General features: G+C 47.0%; 2 protein-coding genes across 2 annotated transcripts in view; one reads left to right on the top strand and one right to left on the bottom strand.

Annotated features, from left to right (window-relative positions):
- The window catches only part of IDH3G (isocitrate dehydrogenase (NAD(+)) 3 non-catalytic subunit gamma), a 40,643-nt gene extending 32,952 nt beyond the window's left edge, over positions 1-7,691 (top strand). The window contains exon 14 of the mRNA XM_069209422.1: positions 7,466-7,691. The gene's annotated coding sequence lies outside the window, so the exon portion shown is untranslated. The remainder of the gene's footprint in view (positions 1-7,465) is intronic.
- A 12,926-nt stretch (positions 7,692-20,617) lies between these two features.
- The window catches only part of SRPK3 (SRSF protein kinase 3), a 207,685-nt gene continuing 204,336 nt past the window's right edge, over positions 20,618-23,966 (bottom strand). Inside the window, exon 16 of the mRNA XM_069209420.1 lies at positions 20,618-23,446. Within this exon, the coding sequence (XP_069065521.1) occupies positions 23,262-23,446 (185 nt within the window). The 3' untranslated portion in view covers positions 20,618-23,261. The remainder of the gene's footprint in view (positions 23,447-23,966) is intronic.

The raw sequence follows: 23,966 nt of genomic DNA, 5'->3' as shown, positions 1-23,966 counted from the left end.
CAATTCAAAAGGTGAGTATCCACTAGAAAGGGCGTTACAGAAGGTAAGTATCTTGTTCTTTTGAACGGTGGCATCACCTTTGTTTAGTTATATAAGACTGGAGGCCATAGAAAGGTTGCTACTGGATTTAAATGTCTGGAATCTTGCATACGGCCTTGGACATACCTTCTGAGGGGAGCACTGTGGCATTGCCATTTATGGTTGCCTGCTGCAGTGGTGATACTCGGCCAACAGAGCAGTGCTAACCCTGGTTACCACAGTCTGTCTCCTGGTTGCCCACGCCCTGCAATTCAAGGCACTAAATTATCCTGACACCCACCTCTACTTACTGCGATCCTCAGTTCACACCGTCTTCCTCCTCTGCTAAAACCAAAGTATTATCTTTCACTGATTCTCTGAAGCTGGGCTGGTGTGTGGTGAGCTCCTATGGTGTTATCACCTTATACCAGGTCCAGGGATCCCCTATCAGTGAAGTGTAGGCAGTGTCTAGAAGCCAGTCTCTAGAGGTAGCTGTGAATGAGCAGCCAAGGCTTATCTGGGAGACATGCAAAGCTCATGCAATACCACTGTAGTCATACAGAACTTACACACATGAAAGAACCACACAGTGCTACAAAAATAAAGGTACTTTATTACAGTAACACTACACTAGATTACTTATAGGCAGTCCCCCCCAACCGGAGGTAAGTATACACCATAGATAGATATATATAATAGTAATCCAAAATTAGCACAGAAAACAAGCATTGGCAGGAATTGTAGAAAATAGTGAGGGCCGTAGGAGAGGGCCAAACCATATACTAAAATAGCAGAATGCGAAGTGAAGTTCCCCCACCAAAAGTTATGGGGTGGGGGGAGCTGGGAGAACTCAGGACAAGAGGACTTAGAAAATGGATTGTGCAAGAACAGGACCAGACCAGAGGGAACCGAAGGTGGACTCTGGAAGAAGAGGACCTGCAAAAGAAGGGGACTGAGTCCAGTCCACGATGGAGTGTCCAGTCGGGGCAGGAGCCACTACCCACCCTTCTGTGGATGAAGATTCAGGTCAACAGGGGAAGGAGAAGACCAGCTGTGGAGTCCAGGGGCTGCAGAGGAGTCCTTGGAGCGAGGCTGATGGTATCCAACGTTGGTTGCTGGGTTGCAGTTGGGCAGTGGTGTAGGAGAGCCACCAACAAGCCTTGGCAAATGCAAGAGGAGGCAATAGAAAAGTTGCAAGCCTGAAGTGGACCAGCAAGGTCCAGGGGACTCGACCCTTGGAGGGGAGTCCGGGCTGACCCTCAGCAGTCAGGAGAGTCAGCAGAAGCAGTTGCAGACCCACCAGGCACCCCACTGGCAGCAGGCACAGTAAGTTGCAGTGAGGCCCAATCAGCACACCTGGAGTGGAGTCCCATTTCGCTGGAGCAGCAGAGAGGGGACTGTCCTTGGAAGGATGTAGTGAGGGAGGCTGGGGTTACTCGGAGTCTGAAGATCCCTTGGAGCAGGAGTCAATAAGCCTTGGTTGCTGCCAGAGTTGCGGTGCTGCCCTGCAAGGAGGAGCAAGGGCAGAGGGGACCAAGATGGCCACTCCAGACCACCACCTGTGATGCAGGATCCACGTGGTGCCAGAGGAGAGCAGATCCATGCAGCCGGTCATCATTGCTGGAGGTGCTTGCAGATGCAGGGGAGTGACTCCTTCACTCCAAAAGACATTCCTTCTGTTTTTCTAGTGCAGTTGAAGTCTTGTCGACTGCAGAGGATCCACAGCTGGGGAAATGTTGCAGTTGCTGGGAAGAGCAGGAGAAACAATGTTGCAAGGTGAGGTCTTCTCGGGAGTTGCAGTCTTGTTGGGTCCTGAAGTGTCCAATTGGGGTTCTGGTGGCCAGGAGCAGTAGTAAACAATGAAAAGTAGTACTGGTGGAGTCTTGCACGTTGAATTTGGAGAGGGACCCACCTGCAAGGGAGTCCCTAAATAGCCCTAAAAGGGGGTTTGGTCACCTTGCCCGGTGACCACCTATCAGGATGGGTCTCTGACGTCACCTACCTGACCTGGCCATTCAGATGCTCCCAGAGGCCTCTGCCCATCTTGGTTTCAAGATGGCAGAATCAAGTGGCCACCTGGAGGAGCTCTGGGCACCACCCCTGGGGTGGTGAAGAACAGGAGAGCGGTCACTCTCCTTTCCTTTGTTCAGTTTCACGCCAGAGCAGAGACCGGGGGTGTCTGAGCTGGTGCAAACCGGTTTATGCAAGGAGGGCACCAAATGTGCCCTTCAAAGCAAACTGGTGGCTTGGGGAGGCTACCCCTCTCAATCCTTAGAACACTTGTTTCCAAGGGAGAGGGTGTTGCCTCCGCTTTCCCACAGGAAATCCTTGGTTCTGCCTTCCTCTGCCTGAGCTAGTCAAGCAGCAGGAGGGCAGAAACTGGTCTGAAGTGCTGCCTGGAAAAGCCTGGTAGGAGCAATACTGGCCCCCAGAGTGCATGGAATCAATAATGGCAAAAGTACTGGGGTATGATTCTGAGATGTTTGATACCAAACATGCCCAGGTTGGGAGTTCCATTATGTAGCTAGACACGGGTAGTAAGTGACATGTCCAGTACACTGGCAAAATGGCTTCTCTGCACATATGAAGTCCAGTGCAAATGGAACTGGAGTTCATAGGGGCACCTCGGCTCATGCAGGGGTGCCCTCACACACAGGAACCTGTACCCTGCCCTCTGGGCTACGAGGTCCTACCATTGGGGTGACTTACAGTGAATTGGTGCAGCGATCTGTGGTGAAAGGGTGCATGCACCTTTTCACGCAGGCTGCAAAGGCAGGCCTGTAGACACATTTTGCATGGGCTCCCATGGGTGGCATAATACATGCTGCAGCCCATGGGAGACCCCTGGTGTCCCAATGTCCTGGGTACCTAAGTACCAAATAGTAGAGACTTATGAGAGGACGCAAGTATGCCAATTGTGGAGTGCACAAAGGCCCTAGGTAACCACATTTGGAGGGAGAGAGCACAATCATTGGGGTCCTGGGTCGCAGGATCCCAGTGAAGAATCTAAGCACTCTGATAGAAGGCAAAAAGTGGGGGTAGACATGCCAAAAAGAGTGACTTTCCTACACATCTAAAAAAAAACTTAATATAACTGATAAAAACAGCAAGTCCCCTGAACTCCTGAAAGATTAATGAGGAGAGTATCAGAAAACGGATACAGCATGAAATGCAGAGCTGCGTACGTGAGACCATTGACAAGGTCATGCAGAAATTGAGGTTCAGATAATGAATATTGGTCAATTTCAAAGGGAGACTGATAATGTGGATTTAAAAAAAGGAAACAAAACATATGGAGAAAGGGAATATGCCCTCAAAGACAGTGGGAGGTCCTAGCACCTCAAAAGGGAAAGGTGTCCTATGCAGCACGAACAAGAGAGGTGTCCGATGCATGACACTGGAAATGGTTGGCCTGAGCGGTACACAGAAGATACTCAAGAAATTGAGTTTGAGGTTGATGAATTCCAGAGAGATGATGAGGGGCTTTTTGATGAGTGTGTACTCAACCTCCAGCAGGAGGATGACGGCATGGATGATCTCTTAAGTGAGAATAAAATTCCGTCTACCTCCAAAGGCTGTTAGGAAACACATGAGCAAATAAATGCTCTCACTTCACTGTATCAAGCATCCAAGAAGTGGAGTGGTAGCCCCTGGAGCTTGTGGGCAGTTTTATCAAGAGGTGGATCAGGAACCGTCTGGAGAAAGAGGTGAGGAACATCCTCAAGGCTGAATGCTGTAGGACAGTGCTTCGTGAGAAAGTTTGCCTCACACCGAACTTGACCCTGAATTAATTACATTCCTCTTAAAAATTGGCATGGATCCCAAGAAGGGAATCTAAAGGCCCCCTCAAACAATACCAAGATCAGCTCTGCAGAGTTGTTGGGCCACTAGCAAGGATTATTGACATGTCTGAGGAGGCATATATAAAGGGACTTCCTCCGGACCTTGACCTCCTGAGGATGGAGTCAGCATGCTATGGTTCTCCTAGGTAATGTGGGGATAAACACAGAGACAAAGCTGTGCTTATGAAAATCAACCCAAAACTAGGCAATTTGGAAGACAAGGAATCCTCAGAGAACCCTAATGACCTACTATTCGGAGAGGACATGGTGAAATCACTGGGCAAATATGTGGCAACCTTCACAGCCCTCGACAAAACCCAGAGCAGTATGCGCAGGGACTTCAACAAAAGAATTTTAGGACGGGCCGGCAGAAGGGGACTTTCTGCCAGCTGTGGTTCTGTAACGGTCCCAGTTGATAACTATGGCAGAGGCTATCAAGCCAGTGAGGCACCTACCTTGTATCCCCAATGAGACCTGTTATAAAATTAAGGGATTTAAACAAATTCATGGTGTACAGACAGTTCAAGATGGGAGGGATCCAGCTTTTATGAGAGATGTTACTGAAAGACGATTGGCTGGTAAAGTTGGATCTGAAGGATTCCTACTTTACAGTCCCTAGGCAGAAGAATGCCAGCTTTATCGTCAATTCATCTGGCAGAATCGACTTTACCAATTTTGCGTCCTGCCATTTGGCCTTTCTTCAGCACCTTGGTGCTTCACCACGGTGATGAGGGCAGTTGCTTCCTACCTGAGAGAGGGGGGGTGTTTATATAATCATTTATCTGGACGATATCTTGATTATCTTCCAATGTCGATATCAAGTAATGAAAGATTTGGATATGGTCAAAACCCTGCTGGAAAGCTTGGGTTTTATTGTGAACAAGGAGAAATCCGTTCTTATTCCTTCACAATCTCTACAGTTTTTAGGCTCACAACAGACACAATAAATGTGATGCTGCTGTTTCCCTTAAAGAAAATAACCAAGATACGTAAAGAAATAAGTTATGTGCTCAAAAAGACATTTTTTACACTATGGCCCATATTTACAAGGTTTTAGCGCCGCTGCCTGTTTTTTTTTTTTTTTTACACACCGCGGCTGCGCAATCAATTTGCATCAGTTCTTGTAAATATGCCCCAAAGGGAGTTAGCAAAACTACTAGGTCTTCTATCCTTTTCAATTCAGGCAAAATGTCCTGGTCCTTTATACTATTGTGTTTTGCAGAGGATAAAGGCAAGGGCCCTTAGTATGGAGATAAGATAAAGCTAGACCAAGAGGCGAAGATGAAATTGGTGTGGAGGTCAGAGAATTTAGAGGTCTTGAATAAACGAGCAATCTTTGGTTGTTCTACGGACTTCATTCTGGAGTCAGATGCAAGCCTAAGTGGTTGGAGTGCTCACCTGGGTGTACGGCAGACTGGTGGATTGTGGCCAAGCATGGAGAGGTTACATCACATAAATTATTTGGAATTGATGACCAGGCTTTATGCTCTCATGAGTTTCAGAAATTGTTTACAAGGAAGAGGTGTATTTCTGAAAATGGACAGTGTTTCTGCAGTAGCATATACATAAATCACTTAGGAGGTACAAGATGCCTAGATTTGTCAGCTTTAGCCAATAAGCTTTGGTTGTTTTGATTAGAACACAAAATCAGCTTGAAGGGAGAGTATTTGCCTGGGAAAGCAAATGTAACTGCAGACTGGAATTCAAGATTTCAGTGATTGGAAATTAAACATGGGATGTTTAAAAAAACTAGATGTTTTTTGATCCTCTGGAGATAGGCCTTTTTCGCAAGCAAGCAGGCTGACCTTTCATCTGAGGAAGTATTACAGTTGGAGCCCAGAGCCCTAGCTGTGAATGCATTACTTCACAGTTGGAAGGGAAAGAATGGTGATACCTTCCGCTCCCCCCCGCGCAATGATTTAGACAGTCCTTCAGAAAGTAAGGCTACAGAAGTGCTCTCTTGGACTGATAACTCCGTTCTGGGTTTCTCAAGCATGATTCCCAATGATTTTGGAATGTGCTTGTGAAATTCCATTTTATCTGCCTGCTATTGAGAGTCTGCTGAGAGACAGAGAGGAACATGCTCTGGTACGGACTTGAACTTTAAGCTTTCTTGCATGGACAGTGTTGGGGAATCTTCAGATACATCAGAGGCCTTTTGGGAAGGGCTGAAGAACTGCTTGAAGAATCTTGGGCTCCAGGAACACGGCGCTGTGTTGGTGCATGGAAAGTAATTTGGATCCTGTGGAGGCTTCTGTAGTTGAGGTAATTAATTTCCAGGTGGAACAATTCAATAGGGTACGTAGGTGGTCATTATGAACATGGCTGTCTGGACTGCCACGCCGGCAGACATTACCGCCAACGGCATGGTGGTCCAGACCGCCATATTCCTAATACAGTAGTGAACTGACTGCAAAGCAGCCAGTTCTCTGCCATCCACCACCAGGCCAGAATAGACCGCCGGGTCGACTGCGAGCACATTCGACCCGGCAGTGGGATTATGATCCCATTTCCGCCAGGGATCTCTGGGGAGTTACCCTGACAGGTAATCCCTGGCAGAAAGCATACGGGTGACAGGAATAATCATTCCTGTCACCTGTGTGTGACACACCAGGCCCCTTCCCCCTTCCCACTATCCCAAGCCCCTAGAACAGCCCAAACCCCGAAAACCGACCCCCCAACTCTCCACCCCCACAACCCAATGTAGGTCCCCTCACCATCTCCCACCCCTACATACAGGTCCCCCAAAACCCCAACATGCACCCATTTACGTACATGCACACACCCATACATGCAGCCACCCCTCCCAACTCGGACAGCACTTACCTCTTCCGTCACGCTGCTCCGTGAGGGAACAGGCTCCCTAGATGCTGTTCCGCCGCCACGCCCATAAATGCTTCATTATAGGCGTGGCAGTGTATGGTCTGATGTGGTGGAGCAGCATATACCCCTGCCACCAACCGCCGGCATGGAGAAGTTGTGCATAGTACATTGCGTGAGAGTATGATTCCCGAATGAATTAATTTCATCTGGATGGTGTTAACCAGTTACTAATTTCTTTTATAAAACTCTTCAAGGCGGTTACCACAGCCACTAATGCAAGAAGGGTTAAATGGGACATGCAACAGGCTGGTGTCAATTTACAGAGGTTTCAAGCACGCACTATGAGAACTACTATGGCCTTTTGGAAAGGTGGAAGGTATTATGAAAGCAGCTGACTGGTCCAATGCTTCTATTGTTGCTAAACAGTATTGTAAACCAGTCGAACATGTCCGATGTGGTATTGGAGGGCTACCAACATCACAATAGTAGCCTCCAGTCTCGTAATAAAATAGCGATTCTCCAAAATAAATGCCTAGAGAACCTGGATTTCATTAGAGATGCAGAGGCTAACATTATCCCACCCTCCCAATCCAGTCTGGTGGAATTTTTCTGAATTAGCTTTTAAATGGTCAAAATTAAACCTAAAAAAATAAAACTTTAAAAAATGAATGTTTAAGGATTTCTTATGAGTAATAAATAGAGGATATAAGTTGCTTTAATTATTTTCTGTTATAGGTTAATTTCCTGTTGATTCCTGTGTTTAACAAATTCTTTCTTTACAGATGACACTCAATAGTTCCGTTCCTGTTTGGAGTTTCACGGTTGCAGTTTCTTCGTTCTTCGTCATCCAAGAAAGGAGAGCACCAGTTCTGCATTTTAAAGAGAAAGATTATTCTGTGCATGGACTACTTATGTGTTGTTAATGTTCTATTCTAGCTTGTTCTTGGTTTATGATGTAATCTTCTTTCAGGTGCTGCGTTGAGTGGCATTAAAAAGATGAATGCATAACCTTAGCCTCCTTGTCTTTAATGAAATCCAGCTCCTCTTGGCATTTCATTTGGAGAATCGCTATTCCCTAGCTGTAAATTATTGCAATACCCATGGCATATTAGTGCCTGGTTTTGAACTGAGGCCCATATTTATACTTTTTTTTAGTACCGCTTTTTGATGCAAAAACAGCACAAACTTACCAAATACAATTGTATTTTGCAAGTTTGCGCCGCTTTGGCACAAACAAATGACGCAAATGCGGTGCTAAAAAAGTATAAATATGGGCCGGAGTGTGCTGGCACAAAGGAAATGACTCTCAGGATGGGTCCTGGCTTAAAGGTTTGTACCAGCTGGAGGGGTCTAATGCATGGCAGGAGGTTGGACATTTCAAAACAGAGATGAATGGATATTGAATCACATTATTATTCTTTGTGCTTTGGTTGCGGAATTTGAGCTCCGTAGATCACATTGTTTTCAATACTTTCAGTTAAGACTTGTTGAAGGGATATAAGGGCAGACTGAACCCCATTCCGGACTTTAATCCACTGGAGCCTAAAATTACAGTATAAAAAACAGAGAATATTGGAATCTCTAGGCTTTCTAAAATGTTGGTGATCAAGTCCCCTGACCCACTTGTAACCCTCTAAGAGTGATGGGAACAAGATTTGGTCAGTATATATGAAGCATAGTAGGTGGAGGCCAAAATAGCAGCAAGACCATCAATGTTCTCATTCGATTGCGCCTCATTCTATTAAATACCTCCATTTGGTGTACTATATGCCAGAAAGACTGTGGAAAATAGGGGGGGTGATGAGGCCGACTTTAATTGCTTGAGGTACAAAGCATGTAGGGGTACCCTGTCACACACTGTATGGGACCGTTCTGTTATTCTAGCTTATTGGTGCCAATTTTTTTAAGGCACTGGAAGCAGTGATCAGAATGTCTGTCTTAAGAAACCCCAAAATTGGCTGTATTTGGCATTTGACCTAGAATGGCTCACTCACAGGGAGGCCATATTGTTGGTTAGGATAGGTTTTATTATGGGTTCCCCTTTTCAGAGTGTCTGAAAGGAATGGATTATTGTTCTCTTGTGAAGGAATCAGTTTATAAAACCCAGAAATCAGTTCGCAGAGCAGAGAGGATGGGTGGGTCGCTAAGGAATCTGCAACTAGAATGTCTCTACCATTTAATTCATTACCGAAGGTAAGTAACTCGTTCATCTGATAGAGACTTCTAGTTGCAGATTCCTTACCTTAGAATAGATAACCAAGCAATACCATCCCGAAGGAGGGCTGCGGACCAAGATCATGCTAGGAAGTCCTGTAGGACCAAAAGGGGCAATGGTAACTGTCCCTGCAGTCCTGACTGTCCAGGCAGTAGTGTTTGGTGAATGAAAGGATGCCCATGTTGCTGTCCGACAGCTATCCAGGACTGGAACTCCGTGTGCTAACACAGTGGTGGCAGCTGCCACTCTGGTAGGGTTGCTTTTTAGCCAACGCGTAGCACATTTTGATGCAGAGAACAACCCATCTAGAGATGGTTCTCTTCTGCACTGCCTGACCTTCCTTTACACCCACATACATGACAAAGAGTTGATTTTCCACCTGGAACTCTTTGGTACGGTCAAGACAGAACTCCAATGCTCTTTTTGGGTCCCGGCGGTGGAGTCTCTCCTCTTCCTTAGAGGGATGTGGGAGGTGTGTAGAAAGTAGGCACAGCAATGGACTGGCCTAGATGGAAAGGTGTAACCACTTTTGAAAGAAAGGAGGCCCTAGTGTGAACAACCACTTTGTCAGGGTAGATGGTAAGGTAAGGCGGCTTAGATGACAAAGCCTGTAGCTCGCTCACCCTACAGGAAGAGGTAATTGCCACTTGAAAGGCAGTCTTGACAGGCAAAAGCCAAGGACAATTATGCAGTGGCTCGAAAGGAGCACACATAAGAAAGGTTAGAACCAAATTCAAGTCCCATTGGGGGCATTATGAAAATTGAAGGAGGAAACAAGTGGGTAAGACCCTTCAAGAACCTACTAACTATAGGTGATTTAAACAAAGAAGGTTGATTTGGGAGTCTCAAGAATGCAGAGATAACAGTCAAAAGACCTTTAAGGGTGCCCAAAGCAGAGCCCTGCTGGACCAAAGAAAGTATAAACAAGAGAACCACCGAAAGTGGGGTGGTAAACACACTTGTCTGTACACCGCACCACAAACTTCATTCCATAGACAGGCGTACACCATTTTGGTGGAGGGAGGCCTGGCTGCCAAGATAACGTAACGGACTTCGGGTGAAAGGTTAAAAGCTGTCAACTGCTGCTGCGCAATCTCCATGCAAGAAGGTGGAGACTGGACTGGTTTGGGTGGAGAACCCTCCCCTGCTACTGCGACAGAACATCCTCACGAAGGGTCAGTCTGATCGGAGGATCAATGACACTGCTCAGTAGCTCGGGATACCAGACTCTTCGTGCCCAGTCCAGAGCCACAAGGATTACTTGGGTCCAGTCATTCTTGATCTTCTTGAGAACTCTGAGCAGAAGTGTTATGGGCGAAAAGGCGTATAAGAGGCCTGAGCCCCACTCAAGACAAAAGGCATTGCAGAGCGAGTGCCACCTTGGAAACTCCAATGCGCAGAACTACTGACATTGCACGTTCTCGGCCTGCAGAGGCAAACAGATCTAACCAAGGTTCTCCCCACTGCTGAAAGAGTCATTGCACCACCTCTAAATGGGATATGCCATTCATGATTGATCAGGCATTGTCAGCTGAGCTTCTCCACTCTGGCGTTCAGAGAGCCCACCAGATGTTAACCCACCAGGGAAATGCCCTAATATTATAGCCATGTCCAGGGGCGCAGAGCCTTCTGACAAAGGTTCCATAACCCCACCCTGTTTGTTGCAGTACCACAAGGCAGCCGTGTTGTCTCCGAACACCTGCACCACCTTCCCTTTGAGAGAGGGAAGGAATGCTTTCCATGCCAGCCTGATCGCCCTGAACTCCAAAAGATTGATATTGAGCCCGTAGACCAGATGCCTCTGATCTCCACCTCTCCCATCTGGCCATCCCACCCCAGCAGTGATGCATCTGTTACTACTGTCAGATCTGGTTGGGGAAGGGAGAAGGCTCTGCCTCTGACCCAACAGTGGTTCAAAAGCCACCAGTGCAGATCTTGTGCGGTCCCTTCCTAGATCTGGACCACATCGGAAAGGTATCCCTGATGCTGCACCCACTGGCATGCCCGCATGTGCCACCTGGCCCAATTCACCAGAAGGATGCATGAGGCCATGAGGCGCAGCAGCCTCCGAATCATTCTCACCGAAATCCAGGGCAGAGGCTGAAACATCGGTATCATAGCCTGAATATCCTGGACTTGACGCTTGGGAGGATAAGCCAGAAACTGCATTATGTCCATTACAGCTCCGATGAAAGGGAGCATCTGAAAGGGAGTCAGGTGTGCCTTCGGCACATGCATAGTGAACCCCGAGAATGCAGGAGGTTCGCCATAGTCTGAAGGTGGGAGACGACAGCCTGGGGAGAGCCCGCCTTCAGCAGCCAGTAGCCCAGGTAGGGGAAAACTGAAGCCCCTGAACTGGGCAGATGAGTTGCGACCACCACCATCACCTTAGTGGACACCCGAGGGGCACCGGTAAAGCCAAAGAGAAGCTCAGTAAACTGAAAGTGATTGTGGCCCACCGTGAAGTGCAAGTAGCGCCTGTGGGCAGGCAGGACGGGGATGTGAAAATAAGCATCCTGCAAGTCCAGTGCTACCATCAGTCTCCAGGGCAGATCGGACCTGAGCCAAGGTGAGCATTTTGAACTTCTCCTTCCTGAGGAAGAGATTGAGGGACCGAAGGTCTAGGATAGGGCGGAGGCACTTGTCCTTTTCGGGTACCAGAAAGTAGCGAGAAAAGCAACCACTACCTATTTCTGGCACAGGGACCCTATCTATGGCGCCCTTAACCGAGAGAGCCATAACCACCTCGCAGAGAAGTGCCAAGTGATCCTCCGTCTTGTGATCGTAGTATGGTGGCATAGATGGAGGGGTAGGCTCGAAGGGGAGGGAGTAGTCCCTTCAGACTATTTGCAAAACCCACCTATCCAATGTAATGGACTGCCAGCGGGGCAGGTGATGGCGAATCCTGCCTCCGACTGGTCCCTGATGGGATAGTGTCAGACTAGGAAATCTTGGATGTTGCGGCGGGGGTGGACTGGCTAGACTGCTGGTTCCCTGATCAATGCGGGCGGTGGATCCCACGTCCTCGGCTGGGCAGCATATGCATCACAGTGGCTGGAGGGAAATGGACATGGTTTGGCACCCCTTCCGTAGCCACAAGAGACGAAAAGCAGACTGAGAGGTGCAATGGGCATCTGCAAGGCATAAGGACCAGGCCATAGCACGGGACTCCTTAAGGCTCTCAAGCACCGAGTCTGCTTTGTCTCCAAAGGGACGGATTCCATCAAATGGCATGTCCATAAGGGAGGACTGGACATCCCCTGAAAAGCCAGACAACTCAACCAGGCGTGGTGCCTCAAGGCCACTGTCCTAGAAATAGATCTGCTCAGTGTGTTGGCCGTATCCAACCCACATTGTATTGCGAACTTAGCTGCATCTCTCCCGTCAGCAACAGCTTGGGAAAAAATGGAGCGGGTGTCCCATGAAATATGGGTGTAACGGCCCAAAAGGCATGCGGTGTTCACAGACCGCAATGCCGGGTTGGAGGAAGAAATCATCTTCCCAAAATGACCCAGCCTTTTGGATTTCCTACCCAGGGGGTGCAGAAGGGAAAGCACTATGCCTAATGACCCAGTGTTTCTGACTCAACACCCGACCCCTGAGAGCTTGGTCATCCAAGCCTCTACATCCCATGTGGTTTAAGTCATCACTCTCATTAAACATCCCAGCATGGTTTTAGATAGAACTATGGTCCCAAATAAATAAAAGTGATAGGCCTGGGTACCATAAGGTACTTTTACATGTTCTGGATCCCGCCATTGTCCAGTATAACGTCATCTAAGTACTCCCTCCTTCCTTTTTCATCCCACAGGAGGTTGAGCCTGCCCTGGTGGCACTGTCCTGCCAGGATGGGGAGAGGTTGCCAAGGATGAAGCATGACACGATTACATGTGAGGCTTCTCACAAAGGTCTGTCCTTTTTTCACTTGACCTGACAGGACGACTAGATGACCCAAGTTGGGCTGACGCACAGACCTCTTAGTACGGGATGTAGGGTCATATAGTCTGGATGCAACCATCCCCTTTTGTGTTCATTAAAGGCCAAAAGGGAGTACAGCAAACAGAAAATGATAGTAGGTCCACTGTTAATTGCAGGTAACACTTGTGGGCCTGCAGGACAGGCATATGAACGTAGGCATCCTGAATGTCCAATGCAACCACACAGTCTCCTAGATCCAGGGCACATAGAACCTGGTCCAGCATGAGCATCTTCAACTTGTTCTTCCACAGCGAGAAACTGAGGGGTCGAAGGTCTAAAACAGGACAGGCCCCACCTCCCCTTTATCGACACAAGAAAATAGTGGAAACATATTTTTCTGATCTCTGAGACCTGGACCCTTTCTATGGCTCCTTTGTCCAAAATAGCTTGAACTTCCAGCAGTGAAATTAACAAAAAGTACTCAAAGCTGCTTGGCAGGGAGCCGGGGAATAGCAGTTCATAGTCTCATAGGACTATCTGCAGGACTGCTGGCCACCTGGGGAGAAAATGACTGGTTCTGCCTCCCATGTGGTAGTAATGCGCCGCTGAGTGCAAAATAAAATGCCGCGGAAGCTGCTGCCAGAGGGGCTGAGGACTGGGCGGTTCACTGCCCATGTGGACCTGAACATTGCATGCAGGATCCCCTAACAACCCCAAAAGGACTGGCAGGCCTGTTGTTGGATATGGTGGGCCCAGACACTGTAGGCGAAGCATTGCCAGAAATGGGGCAAAATTGTTGAGGATACGGTCTTCCATCATCACCAAAAGCTGGTTAGCTCAGATCCAAGCCCAATACGAAGAGTTGGTGGAGCACTGGAGGGTAGCTCCTGGGCAAAGACACTTTTAGTCAGAAGGCACTGGTATTGGGCACATCAAAACTTGCCAAGATGTGGCTTCCGCCAAGGTCAAAATCAATTTGGTTTGGAGTTTGACAAAACAATGGGATCACCAGCCTTCTCATTTGGCATTGGTACTGGCGTCAACGTCCAAGAACCGGCATGGATCATGGTGCCGAGTGTGGAGTCTGCTCCGATATCGCAACTGTACCCCAAAGTGGGTTCAGGGTGGAAAGGCAGCACCGAGGGGGCTGGCAGTAACCAAAATGGAGGTCTCCGCGGATCCAGCAGGCCCAAGGGCACGTCAGAAGGAGCCAGCAGAGAGTCAAAGATGCAGAGATCGCCTCCTTGAACACCTTATTCTATTGTGGCATTACTGATGGACCTACAAATTTGGAGATTGGAGACCAGGAGCGAGACCGAGAAGCACATTGGCATCCTTGTGACTTCTCAGATGGAGAGTGGGGAGGCCAGGACAAGGACCCCTTGAGTTTCTTTTCTGATTCAGACTTTTATAACCTGTCACAGGACCAGCTTTGTGAGGGGAATGAGTTTGTGTCCTCAACTGTGAATAGGAGTGGGCCTTCAGCAACTTTCTGTGATGCTCCGAGATGTGCAGTTTTGCTTTGTGGTTGTGAATTGCCTTAGGGTTTATAGGGGCACACTCCGTGCATGGCTTGGAGTCGTGGTCTGAACTTAGACACACCTCATGGGTAGAAGACTCAGACACTAGTTTGCGACAGTCCCTACATGGCTTAAATCCCGTAGTTTTAGGAGGGGACATCCTCCCAAGCACACTGGGGAAAAAAAGAAAATTGCTTGTCTACTGAGTAGAAAAAGCAGGAGTTCGCTCCTGATTTGTGTCCAAAGGCAAAGAAAGAAATTCATGTCAGCACACTTGGGTAGAACCTACATGTAGCAACAGCCATCACTTTCAGGGCAGACTGGAGTTGATATGGAGCCACAGGACGTCACTTTCTGAGACGCCGGGAGTATGCTGAAAAATCTTCTGGATCCAGTCTGGCACCCAGGAATAGTTTAAAGGTGAGGAATCTGCAATCAGAAGTATCCACCAGAAACTAAAAGACTAGTAAATTTGATGAACTTACCCGATGGCAAGACCCGGAGCAAAACACAGGTTGTATTAGAATTAATAATGAACAGGAAAAAAAAAAAAAAGAGCATGATTCAAACAAATAATTTTATTTAATGAGCGGGACCCTAACTAGTCCATTGCAGGAGGATCCTTATTGAACTCCAAACATCACAAGCATATGAGGTGCAGATCCATCATGGACGTCGTCTGATGACAGGATTTGCAGGGCTTGAACAAGGACTTTCGTGACATCCATGACACACCAGGAGTGACAACACTCAAAAAAATTTGACAAAAAAAAAAAAAAACGTCAAAAAGCGACAGAGGTAGCCCTTCTTCACATCTTCGCTTAGCTGGTATGGAAAGAAAAGAACTGAGGTTGGTTCTTTAGGGTGGCGCCTATGTAGGTCCCACAACTTCATATCCGGTGCTCAACGACGGACACCGAGCCAACCAACACCATCTGACGGCGCACAGGGGTACTGCTTGAGAAAAGTCTCCAGATCCAGACTGATGCCTGGGGGGAAATTCTAAAGTAAGGAATCTGCAAGTAGAAGTCTTTATCAGATTGGACCGGTTAGGGATTTGGGAACAGACGGTCAGGAGGACAGTCTCTAAAAGACACGTAGTCAGCCAGTCCAGAGTTGGTCATGGAGGGAGGTGGATGTATCCGGACAACCTTACCTTCTGTTGTTCAGGCAGGAGGAGCATATTTTAACATGGAGCTAAGCAAGGGTGTTGAGCAAGGCACGTATGTTCGAATGACCTTTGTTTCGCTGGAGAATGCAGTACATTGTTAGAAGATAGTGAAGTGGATGATGCTCTAGGGCTTGGTGTTGGAGGCAGGCGGCGGTGACCTGATAAAGTTCCTTTCACATCCAGAGGGACAGTTATTCCTGAAAACTGACCTCTGGGCTTTTGAATTCTAAACACTTCTAGTTTGAGTACTGTAGTGCAGTATTACAATGTAATACTGGGCCAACCAGCAATGACAATTTCCACCCGGTCTCAGCTGATGGACGTGTGCCTGGATTCACCTGCGGTGTCAGTGCATACAGTAACACAGCAAGACTTGTAATTCCGATTTGGCTGAAAACTCTGCCCTCTTCCAGTTAAGTGGCTACTCTTAATCACATCCTCAATTAATATTGCACATGAGATACATTATTTAGACTTTGAGGCCCTGCCAACTTCACACCAGATGAATAAAGGCCATGTAAAGACTGTTATAGGTGAACATACACAAGTTTCCTCTCTAGTATGGAATTGCACCCACGAACAGAGTAGTTGCTGACAGGAACTTAAAACATTTAAACTGCAAGAGCATGAAGTTCAGAATTCACTAATTCACAGATCAACTTCTGACAACAAAGTTGATTTAAAAACTTTCTTTGAAATCAGATACACCTTTCTCATAAGGGAACTGAGACTGGCTGAGCACTTTACTTCTGAATGATGCTAATTTGTAAGCTCTGGAATGCATTGCTTTTAAAATGCAAAAACTGGTCTATTTAAGCTTCCCTTGTCAGGTCAGAATGCTGGCAGTACATCAACGGAGGGATGTCTGTATGTGGTGTTAAAATCCGATGGCAGCTCTTCTCTTTTCATCCTGTTGGTCCAATGAGAGTTGTCACTACATACATGGAAACAACATTTACCTTTAACAAAGGAGTGATGCATTACCACCAAAAGGAGGAGTCACTCTACCTCGTGACTTGAAAGACTTCTTCAAAGAAAAACAACTTGCACATCTCCGGACCCAACACTAGATGGCAGGAGTATGCAGCGCATATGTATCTACAGCCACACATGCTTCGAACACACATTTACCTGGAACTAAAAATGCAGCAGAGTATTATCAAATCAATGTCAATCATGTCTGTACATGCCGCTGAAGCCAAACGTATGAGCACAAAAGAATACGTTTCTTAAATTCTGTAATTTTTCTTCTTCTGGGGGATCCAATAACTAACCATACATCTCTCACCAAGTGCATCTCCCCAGGTGGCAGCATGGATCCAGAAACTCTTGCAACAGCGCCTATGCACAGACGGGTGCGCTATCGACCTACGTTATAACTCCATCCCACCTTTGGACAACATCACGGACACGCATACAGCCTTCTTTAGTAACACCTAAACATTCACTTTGAATGGGAGGGAGTAAGGGTAGAATGCAAGAATAGGTGGTTAGAGTACCCAACAAAAAGAGCCTTTCCAAAGGTAGGTAACGTGCTTGGATGGAGAGTTTGAACTGCAGATCCCTCAAAGGCTACCTGATACCTGTCAACAACTGGATGCAGAACAAATGCTTTTGACTGTGACCCTTGACTGATGGTTGCAGTAGGAATGCCCACCTGTAGCCAATTTGCTACAAAATGAACAGGAAATGTGGTTGCCACATGATGGGCTGGAAAACCTAGTATTAGCAGTGGGCGCTTGCATTTTAGAAGGGGATCCAAAGGAAGGTTCTAGTCTTAAACAGGAACAGCCTTTTAACAGGTATTCAGCATCTGTTTACCCTTTTAATGAGAGACTCCAGGCAACGACTGCCAGCAGTTTGTCCTGCGTTGTCTCACCAAGCAAACACCTTGCAGAGAAACACTGACCAAGGGCAAGAGGGAGAATGGCACTGAGTCTCCTCACAGTAGAATCAGAGCGGAAAGCTGTGCCTGCAGTACATGCATTATCCTTCCACCAGACCCGTGGGACTGCAAGTTCTGTTGGTGCAACTACTAATGCGGTGCCCTTCATAAGGAAATGGGTCTGTGGAGCGGGAAAAATGATCCTCCCCGCAGACATGTGACTCAATGCAGTGGTGCCAGAGTATGGTGGAATGCCCAAGTGGATGCACGGAAGATCTTCAAAACAGAGCCACCTCAAGCCAGGGCTCTAGAAGCAGCCATCTTCAAAAGGCCCTCGAGGGGGGTTCTTCTTGGCCAAGGCACAACACAGTTTAATTTAAAGGGCAATCCATCAAGGTAAGCTCCATTCTGAACTACATTGCCTTTCTTCACACCTGCGAATCCAACTAAGAATTGATTGTTTCACATGCGTTCTTTAGTCTTATTAATGTAGAGACTAAGATCCCACTGTGGATCCAACCGGTTTAGGGGAATGTGGCAAAGAACACGCGGAGCATGATTGACTGAACCTGAGCCAGCATCAATATTTTTAACCTTTCCATCCTGAGAAAAGAAGTTCAGAACTCTGATATAAGAAGGTGGTCCCAGTTCCATGTTCTTCCTGAGAACCAGGAGGTACCTGGTGACCGGTTGCTTGCCAAGGGAGATATTTTGATCCCTCATGTGGCAAGCAACGTCCTTACGTGGAACAAAAAAAGGCAGTATCCATGGAACTCCGAACAAAAACTGGAGGAACATGACGAGGGTACATAAAAAGGGATGGGTATAATGTTGTTGAACAATCTGAAGGACCCCTTGGTCCGATGTTATCAGTGCCAGTGGTGTAGATAATCCTGGATTTGGCCCCTTACTTGCCCCAATTAGCTGATAAAAGGGAACTAAAGGAAATTGGTGGCTCTCACCAAAGAGGTGAGTTAAGACTGCTGCTGACCTCTTCACCCACAGCCACCCAAGCTTCTGGAACCAGAAAAGGACTGAATGCACTTGAATGGCAGGGAGGGTGAAAGCAACATCAGGGAGCAACCTTAAGTTTGGTGTCTCTGAATCATTCTAGGGCAGACATTTCCTTCTCACCAAACAAATGTACCCCATGAAAAGGCATGACCCTAAGGGAAGCTTGGACGTACCCACAAATCCAAGTGTCACAAATTCAAGTGTGACATCCGAAGACATTAGTACCCATAACCCAGGCAACACAATCAGTGGTAACCAGGCCACACCTCTAAATATCGTTTTCCTCGTGATGGCCATCCTGCATCATCTGTGCAAATGAACTAATGAGGGTTTTGGGCAAAGCATCGTTGAGGTGCCCCAGGGTAGCAGTTGAAAAAAACTCTGGCTCAGTGTCCACTTTCCTAGGTCCTCCGTACGGCGGAGCAGCGGGAAAAGAATCTGGATTGACTTTGCTTGTACAGGCTTGAAGTAGAAGGTACTCTAGAATATGATGCTGTGTCAGGAACGTTGGATTACCTGGGGAAAGCCTACGGTGTCAGGCAATCAGGTGACTTATTGGTGGATTCAATCAAGGCTCGGACCAGACCAGCATAAGAGTTTCAATTGAAGCTCACTAAATGCATCAAAGGTTAGAAGTAGAGGAAGGCCAGGCTGCAAGGGTTTGGTCAGAAGATTGGCATGGCCTCAACTTTAGCGAATGCAAGTCTAGCACCCTTTGGCTGCGTACTACAACTACAATAGAGCCACCTTCATCGATGATCCCTCAGACAAATTTAATTCTGTCTCTGGTGAAGTTTCCAAGTCACTGGAGTAAAGAGGGAGAAGCAAATGGTCAGCATACTTGGAGTATTCTTCATTGTGAGGAGCATTCTCAAGACCCTGAAGAGCATCACAGCAGAGCCAAACGTGGCCTCCAAACTCCTGGCATACGGTCTGCACGGAAAGGACACAGGAGGAGAGTAATCCTTGTAAGAGACTGACACTCTTGATGGTATAGTGCCTCAACGGTTGTGCTTCAGCCGAAGCTGGCTCCACAAGCTGAGCAGAATCTGGTACAGGTGCTTCTGAAGACATGAGAGCACCACTAGAACAAAAAACTGTCAGTGCCTGCGGTAAAGTCGTCGTAGTGTTGTCCCACACAAAGTAGAGCCCGCTGAGGTGGTACGGAGAGAGTCAGTGCTGTGGGTGGGGGCTACTGAATGAAGACCTACTGGAGGCCATGCTGCGACCATGGGGCCTGCAGGTCCACCAGAGGGATTCAGAACCATCCTAAAGAGGTGAAGCACAGTCTCCTTGAAGACCGCTATGTGCTCGTCAACAATACGGAGCACTCTGGCTCATCGGCTCCAGGATCGTCTCATATCAAACCAGCCCTTTAGAGTGAGATCTATCGGACTTCTCCCTGGAGCAAGGACGTTGAAAGAGGGCCAATCCTCTTTCTTTTTGACTTCTCTCTCGACTTTTGATTTGACTAACCTAGAGATGGTGAGCGGGATATGGAACAGCCTCATGACTTGAGACAGAATCGATTGCATGGCCTATGTTTGTCACTGTAAAATGTAGCTTCCAATCCCGGACTGTCTTTGGGTGCATCACAGAGCGTTTGTCGTAGGAACTGAGTCATGTTAGGTGCTCAATTGTCAAAGACAAGTCATACTGGTCCCTCAGAGATATCTGCCTGTGGCTTGGCTTCAACCTAGTGAATTTAGTGGGTCACGTCCCGGCATACTGTTAATTGTTAAAAAAAATATAGATGACAAATTTAACAGTTTGAAAATTGAAAGAACCACTGGATCTAGGTTTAAGGGTGCTGAAAATGGGGAATTGATCTCAGCATGCAGGGTTTTCACCGATATGCAGATCTGTGCTGTCACACCGGAGGTGGGATGGAGTCAGGACAGGGACCGATGGTGCTACCGGCCAGCACGCAGGAGTTACTGGACCCAGTCTGGCAGACGGGGAAATTCTTAGGCTGTGGAACTTGCAGTTAAAATTATCCATCATAACCGGATCTTCCCTTTTCAACATAGATAATGCCGTCAACTGGGATGTATTTATTCTACAGCAGAGTGGTCAGACTAACCTTCTATCCATGACTGCAGAATACAACTCTGCATACAGCAGCATTTAACAACGACAAGTTGGTTCACTGTTCACTACTGCATATTCCAAACCCAATAAGGTACAAAATGGCAAACAAATCCTTCAAAATTCACATTCAACTCCTAAAAATGTATTTTTATTTCCAGCACTCGTCCCATATCAGCGAAAGGACACCAAAGTGACAAAAAATGTGGCAGTTGTTCAATACATCCCTAAAAACAGGTTTCTAGCCTGGGCTTTCAGTGCACCTCTAGTAGATGCATTTTATGCAACAAACACATATTCGGACCCTCGGGTATGGACTTATCCATGGTGCTGATACCAGTTTGCTGCAGCCCTAAATGACGTTGGTGTGCTTCGTGCTACACTACGCAGTGTGGCTCAAGTGCAGTGTCGCAGTCAGTGAGGGTCAGTAAAAGGAGTCAGATATGTTGTCCAGAAAGAACTAAGGGCCTGATTCAGATCTTGGCAGACCGGTCATAAACGTAACATTTATTCCCGTCCGCCGTATCACGATTTCCATAGGATGTAACGGAATCGTAATAAGGCGGATGGGATATCGGTCACATTTGTGACAAAGTAACCCCGCCCGTCAAGATCTGAATCAGGCCCTTAGTTTCTGGACAAGAACATCCGCTGCTTTTGGCACAAAAGGTTGTCTTTGATTTATCCATCTGATCCACCCACAAGAGGCCAGTATGGAATCCTGGTGTTTACACAGACATACTGAACCAAAAATATTGTGTCAAGGATATCACGGACAAAAGTATTGTGAAGGTAAGTTTCTATAGGCAAGAAAGGTTTTACTATTTAAAACTCCACATACCTTGTCGATATATATCTTCAAGGTACGTAAATGTGGAGCTAAGAGTAGTAAATCTATACTTACCTATTTGCACTCACCATCTCAATATTCTGTCAACACAATATTTTTGGTTCCGACATTTTGTCACTGATCCGGAATCTTAGCATGGGCAATAATGAAATACCCAGAGTTTGAAGTCAGAATCCCACCAATCAGTGAGTGCAAACACCAACATTACTACCTGCATAATCAGTATCACAACCAGTCTCCATCAGCCTTTATTCAGGCCTCCGCCGCAGAATAATAATCTGTGAGAGGTACACGTTAGTCCTCGACTTCAATGAGCGCAAGGTATAGAAGACGCTCGGAATGAATCTGCCTAAAGTACACCGCTCTCGGAAAACCATTCCCCTACTCACTGTCAGCCCACAGGGTGTCGACTGTCTCCTTACGTAGTCTTGGATACTGGATCACTCGGAATATGCCTGTGTGAATGATACAGCAGCTCTTAGGGCCTCATGCAGAAGATTTTGCAGTACTAAAAATTGTCAGAAACCTCCAAAGATCACAAGTGGAGGGACAACTGAGCTCAATCATGTTTTGCTCTTGTACAGTGTGGTGATATGGTATGCACGCAAAACTCTTGAGTCAGTCATTCAAATCAGTAGATTGGGTGCAGAAACTCTCAGACTGCAGGCCGTAAATGTACTGTGTCTGTTTAACAGATGCATTTACCTTGACTACTAAAAGAGGCCATAAGGGTAGGTCAATATGAGTAACACAGGGTCCTAATTCTGTGTTAAGTACATCAGACCTTCTAAGAGACAGTCTAGTGGTCTCTTTCTGGATCAGACTGAATCAAGCTTCCCTGTCTCTCTGTCGAAAAAGCATGTTGTTTGCTCACCCAGAATCAGTCTAATGAGGTATACAGTCACTGCTAGAGTCACTGCAAACAGTAAAACAGTCTCTTGTTCTCTCTACTAGTCCTCTTAGGTAAACTCTTCCCACTCTGAGCCAGCCTGCACGGGTATTCTCCTGCATGCTATAGTCAATCTGAAGGAAATACCAGGCTTTCACTCAGTCATGTCTGACAAGGCTTTCTTCTCAGAGCCAGTTTGATGGTATCCATAACTTAACAACATGTCCATGCTCAATCACTTCTCAGTTCATTATAATCATTGTATAAAGCAGGGTGTTTTCCAACAGTGAATCATTCTTCGATTTGTCCACGCCTATCAATGTTTTGAGGCATTGACAGTGTTTCTATGGTAACTATGACAGCAGTACAAGGGTATAAAAATGCTGCCACCTCAAATACCTTATGCTTTCAGCACAGCTGTACATTTCAAAACATATAATTCAGAAAACCAAAGGAAAGGAAGTCTGATTAGGAGGGGTACTTTGTGGAAGGGTGGAAGGCTGCTCACGTGGATGAGATGGTCTCTGAACAATTTCTTGGTGGGACCGATCTCCGTCCCTGGTCCACCGGTGGCTTCAACAACTCTTGGTTCTTTGTTAACTTGACAGCTAGCTAGAGCGCTCATGCACAGTGGGACGTGACCACGTTCACACCACTACGTGGCGCAGGTAAACACACCACGTCACAACATCCCTTTTCCTATGATCCTTATGAAGCCCACCAAATGGGGTAAACTCCTGCTTGAGTCCTCCTCCTGGGTGGGTGTAACACTACTCCCAGAGTAACAGCAGTCGGTGCACTTTTCGCTAGTTCTGGTATGCATCCAGGGGCACACAGCAAATGACAATCCACATTCACATCCCCCAACCACCTCGACTGGGAACATTTCTAGCCCCTCTTCTCTGTGCCTGGAGCATTGTCTCCAAGTATATGTGTTTCTTAGTGTAAAAAGCAATAATGTCCTCACTTCTCCGCTTGAACAGTGGGCACACATTCCCCACGTCCTAGTGTTCACAGAATGTGCACCGTTAGGAGTTCAGCCAGGGGTGTTGAAGGCACTGTGCGGCTGTGGCTCGCTTCTCAGGGATGTACTCCATCATGGGCATCAGGAAGTCCGTGAGATCAGTGGCTTCCTGCAAGGACCACTCGTATTTCTCCATCAGTACTTCATACAGGCCCCAGTGCTTGAGGTTATGGATGTGCCTCAGTTCCCCTGCAGCGGAAACACAAGATGCAAAAAGCAGTTATGGTGACCTGCAAGTTCACCCTATGCAGAGAAGGACTTGAAAAGAAGACACAGATAACAGTTCCAGTACAGGGTGGGCCTGAAGGTTATTTACCTGTAAGAAAACACTGCATACCTGTACAATGGTTTCAGAACCTGACATCTATTACAGATTACTGTGCACTGCATAATTCTGCCATAAACTGTTTTGATCCGGAATCTTCCTTAAAAGGTTTGGGTTGAAAAGAACAAGATCCTACTGAGCCTGACTTTGGCCTGCTGCCTTCTCCACAATATTCTGTAAAGTCAGCACGTCAATCACCCCTCTGGAATGTTGAGTGGACAGCAGATGAAACGTGAAGCTACAAAACCATAGTTAAGTAACGTTTCCTAACAGTGTGGACCTGCTGCTGGTTTCGTGCTTTTCATGAAGGAACAACATAAAGCTACTTCTTTCAGGGAGGTGGGCTGGAGGTTTGAACAGTTCTAAAGATAGCCAGGTTGCTCT

The sequence above is a fragment of the Pleurodeles waltl genome, chromosome 10 (assembly GCF_031143425.1).
Source record: "Pleurodeles waltl isolate 20211129_DDA chromosome 10, aPleWal1.hap1.20221129, whole genome shotgun sequence".
Classification (NCBI taxonomy): domain Eukaryota; kingdom Metazoa; phylum Chordata; class Amphibia; order Caudata; family Salamandridae; genus Pleurodeles; species Pleurodeles waltl.
This window is presented reverse-complemented; position numbering and strand designations above follow the sequence as displayed.